The sequence below is a fragment of the Pterocles gutturalis genome, unplaced genomic scaffold (assembly GCF_000699245.1).
Source record: "Pterocles gutturalis isolate BGI_N339 unplaced genomic scaffold, ASM69924v1 Scaffold53769, whole genome shotgun sequence".
Taxonomy (NCBI): domain Eukaryota; kingdom Metazoa; phylum Chordata; class Aves; order Pterocliformes; family Pteroclidae; genus Pterocles; species Pterocles gutturalis.
Window position 1 is genome coordinate 1 of NW_010132781.1, and position 10,186 is coordinate 10,186.

At 40.6% G+C, this 10,186-nt stretch overlaps 1 protein-coding gene across 1 annotated transcript; it reads left to right on the forward strand.

Annotated features, from left to right (window-relative positions):
- Positions 1 to 2,306: 2,306 nt before the first annotated feature.
- MRPS33 (mitochondrial ribosomal protein S33) lies at positions 2,307 to 4,190 on the forward strand. Its single transcript, XM_010080967.1, has 2 exons — positions 2,307 to 2,560; positions 4,064 to 4,190. Exons 1-2 carry the CDS (start codon positions 2,346 to 2,348, stop codon positions 4,167 to 4,169), a joined length of 321 nt encoding a protein of 106 aa, XP_010079269.1. The 5' UTR covers positions 2,307 to 2,345; the 3' UTR covers positions 4,170 to 4,190.
- The last annotated feature ends 5,996 nt before the right edge of the window (positions 4,191 to 10,186 follow it).

Consider the following 10,186-nt stretch of genomic DNA (forward strand, 5'->3'; position numbering starts at 1 on the left):
CGACGTTGGTCCTCGCGGAGGGAAGCAGGGCCGCGGAGGTGGAGGGGACGGGGCTTGCTGAGGGGCTGCGCTGGGCCGTGCCTGGCTCGGGTGGCCGGGGAGTGGCCTGCTCCTCCCGTTCCCATAAGTAGTTTTGGTTTTTGCACGGCCTCACGAGGAAGTTCTGCTGGCATATGCTAAGTGAGAAGGAAGCGGTCTGAGACCAGTTAGCAGATTGGGGAGAAAAAACACGGGCTCGGGTGGGAGAGCAGGGCTTTGAGCAGCAAGGGGGAGTGGGGAGCGGGTGAAGAAGCAGCACGGTGGGGCAGTGGTTGTTTTGGTTTAAGTGTGTTGGTTACCAGTGGGTGATCCTGAAAATACCATCGCTGTAAGTGACAACAACAAACCTGTTCTGGAAGCACCTTGCAGAACTGGAGGTCGCCCTAAACAGGCTTTGGATAGCCGTAGAACTTAGGAGTTTGTAGTCTTCACTTTTCTTATCTCAGATGTTCTCAGACTGGCAAAGATTAATGGAGTTGCTCAGCCTTGGCTTGAGCTATTTAGATTCCTTTAGCAGTTCTGAAGTGAACAGCAGGTCCGTCAGACCACTGGTTTGCATCATTTAGGAGCTAAAGGTTTTTTCATTTTCAGGCTGCAGTTGGAAGAGATTAAGCAAGCTCTTGAGTTGTGTTTGAGTTGAGTCTATTTTAAGAGTGGTAATGTGATGAAGAGTTTTGGGGACAATTTGTTGCTTTGTCTCCAAATGTAGGAATTAGGATTGGCTGTTCTGAAGTGGATGATTTAGCAAGACTTAGTGATTATTCCCCTATGTAATAGATGCCTAAGTTGAAGTGCTGTCCTGCGATCATTTCAGAGCTGTCTTCTCACACTAGGCTTGCTGTCTTAACTTGAGGTCTCTGACACTTTGCCCTCACTTTTGTCACTCGTTCCGTTATTCTCTTTGACGCAGATTACTTTTATTATTTTCGTGCTTGATTTTTTTTCTGCCTTCTTTCTAGTGCTTTGCTAATAGGAGTAAATCAAAGTAGACTGTTGTATGTCAGGTCCTCCAGTAGGCAGACATATGTAAGTGAGGTTATGAATACTTCAGATTTGTTGTATTAAACAACAGGCTTCCTGTTATCATACTAAAATGGACTTAGCCCTGTCCTGCTGACTACTCTTGTCCCTATTCCATGTTCTTTAATTTTTTATGCTTATCTTCTGGTATCAGCTGTGTGATACTTCTTAAAACAAGAATTTTAAGCTTTAACGTAAGTGTAGTGCACTTGAACTAACCCCACTTAATTTCTCTGGAGAGCTATGTCATCAGTTGTTCAAAAATGCACAGTACAGGCAACATACAGCTTCAAATGCAGGATTATGGGACTCTTACTTGTGTCTAATACATCCCATTCTGCAAAGAAAGATTAAAGATGCAAAGGAGAGAAAAATGGGAAGGGGTAGGAAAGCTGAGAGAAAACCCTTCTCCCCCCTCCCTTAAGAGTGTGGATGTCTCTGGTGGCCTAGTAGCAACAGTTTTGTCCTCGGAGCATTTTTGTTGCAGAGGTGTCTTTAGGTGGGAGACAGCTGAAAGAGAATGGGAAGCTGCTGTTGTGGGATTTTTCTTGTTAAAAAAAAATCTAACATGGGGAAATGATTTATTTCCTTCCTTAAAAATAATAGATATGAGGAGAGACTGAAAAGAGAATGGAGAAAAAGTTGATGGAAATGGTCAAGGGAAAGGAGTTAGAGATCTGTGTGATTCATATAGAGAAAGGTGGTTTATTTATTTTTACAGTTAATGGGCCATTTTTGCTAGATGGACTGTAACAATGTTCATATGATGTTTTTAATAGAGAGAGAAATTTTCATGAGGTAGACTTCCAGGCTGCTTCCTCAATATGTTTAAGTGGTGTCTTAACTTGTGCTGTGTAGAAGTCAGAAGCATCACAGTGGGCATCATTTGGGCAGAGTTCACACTGTAGTTGGTTCTGTGTCTGGAGTTGAAAGATAGCCTTAAGCAGTCTGAGTGGGTTCTGTTGATAAACTAGCCATGGTAAATTGTCATTCGGTGTAAGTACTTTTATAGTCAGTATTGCTGTCTGTAGTGTCCTAGTTAGGCTGGTAATTGTACCTGAATTAGCGTAGACATTCTTTATATGCGGGATTACATACTAAGAATTAGACTGATTTCATGCAAGGAATGCATGACTTCAAAAGTGTGATCAGTGTACAAGGAGTTCTTTTGTTTACCTTAATTCTGGGATAGCTTGCAATACTCTGTCGTCTTAGAGTTGTGGCTCTTTGTGTTTCCTTTTGCAGGAAGGTCCATCTGCCTATGTGTGCCCACTCTTCCTTGGGAGATGTCCAGTGTTTCCAGTTACGCCCTTCGAATGGCCCGTCTGAGTGCTCAGATATTCGGGGAAGTTGTCAGGACAACGGACTCAAAATCTATGAAAGTAGTACAGTTGTTCAGTGAGCAGCCTTTGGCCAAGCGGAAGGAGGTCTATGACTGGTATCCTCCTCACAACACCTACTACTGCCTCATGAAGAGACTCCGTTACTTTGGTCTCTACAGGTAATTTCTGTGCTTCTAGGGTGGGAGCAGGACTGGAGATGGCAAAGGGGTGGGTGTGAGTTTTGTTACGTTTTTTTTTTCTTCAAGGACAAGAGGAACGTAGGAATGACTTCAGGCGTACTTATGGGCAACCAGTCATTTAAGAAATAGTTCTTGCTTTCTCTTTGTGGGGAAGGGAAGAGAGCTTTTTCATAGACCGGAGATAGGTCTGTAGTTCTGAATACGGCGAATGGATGTGCTACAAAAAGGTGATGTTAGCTTAACACAATGATTGCACTAAGACAGTCTTACCATGTGTTCCTCAATCATTGAACAGCTAATAAGTGAAATGTAGAAGAGGAGGAAAGTCTTTGTTAGTCTGGAGGGGCTTTTTAGCCTTTAAAATCAATTAAGTTGAATTAAATTTAAATGTTGTTTAAATAGCCTTGTTAATTCCGGCTTCATCCAAATGCAAGAAATCCCTTAAAAGTGAGGCTGCTAACACTGTAAAATCAAAACAGATTCATTTCTATTGCTAGTATCACAATACTAGCCATCAGGGATTGCATCCAGGATTCTCTTGGTTTAGGTGGGCATGCAGACACTTTCTAGAACAGCTGTTTGTTGACAGAGAAAGCCTCAATGACATGATAAAGTTATTCACTCTTCTTCCCCTCCTGATCTCAAGTTCCTTCTATAGGTGCTCTGTGTACAGAGAGCTTGTAAAGGATCAAGTTTGCTGGTCAGAAATATGCAGTGAAGAGTTGTAGCATAAAAGGGCTTGATAATAGCTCACAAGCTTTTTGTTTCTTTTTTAGAAAAGTTGTATTTAAAAATAGCAGTGCAGCAATCCTAGGCCACTTAGGATGCAGTTGTGACTTTTGAAAAATACCTTTACGCTGAAAAATACAGGACAGAGATTAAATATAATTTATTAGAACATTATTAAGGAGTCATTATCTCTGTCAGCCCATTTATCCTCCTTCCTGTTTTATTCTCCTAGTAATATTCTGCTAGTAGCAGATGTTTTCTTCATAACTCATTCCTGAAGTCACCTGAGAGCAGTGTCGTGTACTGTAATTACTGCTCAGCATGCCCCTGTTTTCTTAGAGGCTAATGACCTGAACTTGATATCTAGCACAGAAACACAATGTGTTCCTGCTAGACTGCTGAGCTAAATGAGAAGGGGGAAATTCTCTTCTCTTGGTGAGTTTTATAGTTTCCTTCTCATTTAAACAGTGAATTGATAAATGCAATGGAAATAATATATATATGCATGCATCATTTGTTGCAGGAAAGGGCAACCTTGTTAATTCTGAAAGTACCAGAGGCAGTCTTTCATGCTTTTCTGTCCCAAATCACTGCTAGCAGTAACACTGAATACATTGCAGTGACTTTCAGTATGGACTTCACTGTTAAAAAACTGTTTTCAGAGTTTTTTGTTTATCATACAGTTCAAAGAACCTTTCATATCTAGGTATTCCAAGAAATAGAGTAAACTTTTTTTTCCCCTCCCTCATCTAGGGATGAGCATCAAGACTTTAAGGAGGAGATGAGGCGAATGAAAAAGCTCCGTGGGAAGGAAAAACCAAAGAAGGGGGAAGGAAAGAGAGCCCTCAAGAAAAAATAGTGCCACTTGGACAGTATAATGATCTACTGAAATGTTGGCGAAGAGCTGTAACCCAGGCTTTTTATTCACAGCTGGAGAGAGATTGGCATGTGAGCTTCACGTGTGGGCGCAAGAAACACACTGGAAGAAATACTGGAGTCCATCTTGGGAGTGTACTTGGGTCTTTGTGGGTTTATTTGGTTTTTAATTTCTGTAGTTTAAATATATTGTATATTGAAGCACATTATTTTGTCAGAGCCCTCTTACCAAGTAGTAAAAACAATAATAAAAAAATAAGTGCTCAGTGTTTTTCTTGCAAATATCTGCAGCTGTTTCAGTTTTTCTGGATTTGGAAATTTGCTTGATTTTCATTGTCTGTTTTACTTTCTTGGATTAATATCAACACTGTTTTGCATGCAGACACACAAAAAATAAGGTTTCCTGTTTCTGCTGCTTGTATCTTGCCTATTATTGTGAGTTCTACTTCAGGTAGCTTTAGTGTTTTGTGGGTTTTTTTTAAATTGCTGTTAGAATCTATTGTTCTGCATTTTACACTGGACAGTACTTCATGATCCATTGACTGCCCACAGCACTCCTATTGTACCCTGAATATTTAGGTACTGCAACAAAAGAGGCTGAAATATGCAGGCTCAAACAGTTTTCCAGTTTGAGACACCCCTACTAATTAAAATACAATAGTTAATTTTACTGTAATAAAAGGATTTGGAATTTATTTTGCCTGCAGCACATGTATGAAGTAGTTCATAAAGTGATAAACAGTTTTACTGGTATTCAGTATGTGTTTTTATCACAAGGCTCCTTCGGTGTTGCTAATGTTAACGATTGCATATATATATATGTACTACTCTTAGCTGTCAGTCCCTGTCGGGGAACAGAAAGTAGAGAGCGCAGCTGTGCTGCTTTGCCTGCCAACTTGTGTGTCTTGGCTGTGTGTGCTCTGAAATGGCATCTTTTAATTTCCAGACCATGTAAGTTTAGAGAGTGATGGAGAGCTATTAAAAATACAGAGTGACTGGTGCAGAAAGTGTTTGCACAGTTAGCTTGGGTTATGCTTGATTTTTGCGTACAGAGGCATTCCGAAGTAGGGAGCAGTAATAACCTACTGACACTTCTAAACCAAGCTTGTTCCAATTTAAGTGTATTTGAAATCAATGGATCTACATAAACTTTTAACAGCTCAACAACTGTACTTCAGCAAGGATATTAATTGAAGAGGTGCTGATTGAATTAAAGGCATTTTTTGTGAGCTGTGTACTTGTGCAGTATCCTTACTGAGTGTTACTTGGTTGTCTAAGCTCCAAGAGAGCCTGATTTTACGAGATCTGCATGAGTTACCACAGTCAACAAAATGCTACAGAAGTTAGTAAAGTATCTGTCCACTCTGTATTTCAGCGGTAAGCTTCTCTCTTATTCTAATCTAAAATCCTTTTAGTAACTTTTCCTCTACTCTAATGTGCCTATGGCATTTTAGTGTTCTGTGTGTTGTCTGTGGGTTGTGACTTGTCTGGTACTGAAGTGTACAGAGCCTGTGATGGGCCCTCAGGGAAGTACTTGGTTGCTGGGACATGTGCATGCAGCTGAGGGGAAGCAGTCTGCTTCCCTTGAATTCCTCTTGAAGAAGAGGGGCATGGGGCCATTGCTTGAGTAGCAGGCTTGCTGCTTGCTGCCTGACACTGTTTTTGGCTGTGGCTCTGTGAGGGGGAAAGTTGTGCTTGGTTTGGTGGAAAGACAGCCCAGTTCTGAACCTCTTCAGCAGAATTATTGCACCAGCTTTGGACAACTGGTGACTGTACTTACAACAGCTTTGTCAGCAAGAACTTGATGTCTTCTAAAATTAAACCAAAGATCAATAAAAGCATTTTCCCTGCAATTTAAGATGAAAAAAAAAAGTATATTTTTTGTTCCTGTGAAACATTTAAAGCTTTGACAGTATAAACAAGCAAGAGAGAGAAAATGTGCATGCATCAAAAAGTGAGTGATGGTCCTGCTCCAGTGAAGTAAGTATGCATGGCCCTAAACTTTCTATGTCTGGGCAGACCTGGTTATGAGTGTACATATAATGATATAACAAATACTTAACACAGCATGATTTGCCATGGTGGTGCTTCTGAATCCACGTTTAGCCTCCTTAGACTGAGTATCTACATAGCCTACTGAGCGCAGTGAATGCTACAGGTATTCTGTATCCCAGCATGCCACCTTGCTAGACAGATACAGAGTAAGCAGTGTAATACTAGGTAAATCGGCTTGTTCTTCCTTGTCTGCTCAAGCCCCCTAGCTAGCTATGGATTTAGAGAAGTTCCTGTCATGAAGAGGAAAGTGAAGAGCTTGTTTGTCTAGTCGTCTATAATGATCCTCTTTTTCTGCAACCTGCCAGAGCAAACCTGCTCCAAAATCAAAGCATCACCGTGGGAACATACCTTGTGAAGATACAGCAGCATATCCAAAAAATAAAAAGTTGGAAGTGCCTGTGAACTAAGCAGATGTGAAACAACATCAACAGCGAATTATTGGTTTTCATCTTTTCTTTGCAGTGCTTACAAAAGAAAAGTGGGTGGAGTGAAGAAAAAAAAAAAAAGATAACTTATTTTAAAAAGAGCAGTGTAAGTACAAAAAAGTTCTTCTGCCTAATTTTTCATTATCTTTCTTCTGTAGTATTCATCTGCTAGAACTAGGTCTTCTCAAAAGTAACTGTTTCCCCTCCCCTGAGACTTCACCATAAAATAACAATGATTCAGCCATTACTGTAGTATATCCTAGTATTAGGATAATCCATTGCTTGCTGGGAGTGTTGCCATAACTGTTTCATTCCAGAAAATACAGCCTTCTCCCTCCCATAGCTGGGAGGGGCGCTTTCCTGCCTCCCTTCTAACCTGTGCTCTGTCATTTAGGAACAGACATTGCTAGAAGAAGACCACATTTTGTGAAATAGAGTGTCTAGACAAAATGAAAGTCAATCCTGAAACATCATGCCAGGTGTTAACACAGTATGTGCATTTAGGAGGGGACGGAGAGTTTCAGCCATATTCTGAGAGCTAAGGATGGGAACACTTGGGCTTTATACAGCTATTGGTATAATGGTGTATCCATTTTATGTACAAATAATAAAGTTCAATTAGATTTTTATTTTTGGCTTTCCCCTTACAATGATTCTTTTCACCATCCAAACTCTGCTGTCTTTTATTACAAAGTTCACTCTTCCTGAGGGTACAAGCTGACTGTCCTCGGCAGATGTTTAGATGGATATTTTAATTCTTTTTTACTTCTTGATTGGAATAAACCTGGTTAGCTGATCTCTGAGGGACTAACTGAGAGTCAAAACCCTAACCTGAGTACTGCCTTCATAATCACAAGTTATTTCGTGAATAGGCTGAACTGGGCTAAACCCAATTGCTCTATATATCCTATAGGGAGTGCAGCTATGGCTAGAACTTCTTACTATTGAAAGTCTTGTGAACAGGCAGGAGTTCACTTGCATATGACCATACTTTGTAACAGTGGAATGGAAATAAAAAAGCAGTCTTGCTTTCTGGCAAAGGTACCAGTGTGTTAAAATATATGTTCCCTGCTCAGGAAAGTATTAACTTGAAAAGAGTTTCTCCTAATGTGGAAAGAGTTGATTATTAAAGCAATGCCCTGAGTTTACACCAGTCAGTGAAATGCACCTAAGGTACTCTATGGTTTTAGACAAATGCTTTGTCTTACTTGCTTATGTTTCCTCAAGAGTAAAATTAGAATAACGGTCACTTAGTGAATAGTGTCCTGAGGGTAAGCTGCTTCTAGGATGGGAATTTACCCCAGGAGAACCTTGTGTAAAAAGCAGTGTAGTCTGGCTATGGTAGGACTTGTACCTCTGCATATTTCAGGGCTTTATTTCAGAAAGATCATTGTATGCAACAGTTGATGACATATTTAACACAAAAAATAGGCTGTAAGTTACTGTGTTCACTGTTCTGCTTTAGATGTTAGTGACTTCAAATGCTGGAAAAAATCGTGATTTGGTCAGAAAGTAAAAATTAAAAAAAAATCACAGATATTTGTTAAACTGTAAGTATTTTTGAAATGTTGAAGTATCTGTGTACATATTCCTCTACCACTTTGAGTTTGATGGCCATTTTAGGATCATTTCAGAAAACAACAATAGTCTATAGGTTTTTGGAAAAGCTTCACTAATTTGAAAGGCTGCTTTGATGAGGGAATAACCGTGTTTTGTACGTTACTTCTTTCTTTGAAAGCACAAAGGATAATATGCAAAGAAAACAAGTCCTATGGGGATCTCGGGTAGATTCCTTTAAACTCATTTCTCCTCTGTAAATGTTTGATTGTGACACTTATACAATCCCTTGGGCATAGATCCTGGAAACAAAATTCTTCAAGAGGACACTCTCTCTTCATCATCTTGAGCAATACCCTTATCATAAATCCTGGGAAGAATTAAATTATATGTGTGGGACAGATATTTAGATGGATCTTCCTGTGCCTGCACAACTGGGGTAGCATGAAGAAAGACATTTTAGTCTCTTTACTTCTTTTTCCTCTTTACTTTTCCTTGTCCTTTTCCTCAAGCATAATAACAACATCTTTAGTACAGAGAAGAAGGAGCAGACATTAAAACATCTGAACAAATTTGCTTGTGAAGGCTCAGTCACAGTAGAGCACAGCTATAGTGTTTGAAATGGTGAGGAGCATGACTGTAGGCAGATGTTTGAGGGACATCACCACCCTGTTGGTTGAGAAATTATTTAGGGTTGTCTAAGGGATTATATACGAAATCAACAAAATAATGATCATGACACCAAAGTGTCTTTATCCATACTGCATTGAATTGTTCTGGGTGGAACACTGGGGAAAATTCCACAAAGTGACATAGTTAGGAAAATGGAGATGATTCCCAAGGAGCGAGTTCAGCTTCTGTTGTCTGAGTCAGGCAGAGCTAGGCTGAGCCAAGTGTTATAAAGCATAGCACAGGGACCATTTCTCTCCTGAAAGAGGAGGAGGCAGACTAGATGACCTCATACATTTTCTCGTATCATAGCTAGGTCTGTGAAAACTAGAGCTAAAAAATGATTTTTATATCTATTAGGTTTTCTGTCTGTGCTTGAAAGTACTTTATTTCATCCCAGGGCTCCTAAAGCTGTTTGTAAATATTTAATGGAGTTCAGAGGGTCTCTCCCACTTCAGTTGTTGTTTCTGTGGGTCTGATGTTTGCCTTATGGCCTGTTTCAGTAAATAGGCTTTTAATGGTACTAGGAGCAAAAACCACCTGAGCTCCAGAAAGTCTACAAACCATTCTACTGCCACGTGCAATGGTGTGTCGCTGCAAATGCATAACTGTAAATGCATGACATTCCTCAATTTCCAATATAGTCTTGCCTGGATAAAAATGAATGGGTCACTTGGCCCCAGACTTTCAAAATGGATGGGAAAGGGAAGAGGGACCCAAAAGGGAAGAGGGGCCCAAGAAATCTGGCTAATATTCAAGGATCACTTCCTCCAAGCTCAGAAGCGATGCATCCCAACAAAGAGGAAGGCAGGCAAAAATGCCAAGATGCCTGCGTGGATGAACAAGGAACTCCTGGGCAAACTCAAACACAAAAAGAAAGCCTACAGAGGGTAGAAGCAAGGACAGGCAGCCTGGGGGAATCCGAGAAACTGAGAAGCCAGATAACAGGCTAGGAAAGCTAAAGCCCTAATAGAATTAAGTCTGGCCAAGGACGTTAAAGGTAACAGGAAGAACTTCCAGAGGTATGTCAGTGATAAAAGGAGGACTAGGGAAAATGTAGGCCCCCTCCGGAAGGAACTGGGAGACCTGGCTACCCAGGATATTGAGAAGGCTGACATACTTAACCACTTCTTTACCTCACTCTTCACTGGCAAGAGCTCAAGCCACACCACCCAAGTTGCGAAAGGCAAAGGCAGGGACTGGGAGAAGGAAGAACTGCCCACTGTAGGAGAAGATCAGATTCAAGACCATCTAAAGAACCTGAGGGTGTACAAGTCCATGGGACCTGATGAGA

Bases quoted from the DNA above. Each gene is read 5' to 3' on its own strand.
- MRPS33 (XM_010080967.1), top strand. From the start codon at position 2,346: ATGTCCAGTGTTTCCAGTTACGCCCTTCGAATGGCCCGTCTGAGTGCT. The intron at 2,561-4,063 runs GTAATTTCTGTG...TCCCTCATCTAG, and splicing joins CGTTACTTTGGTCTCTACAG to GGATGAGCATCAAGACTTTA.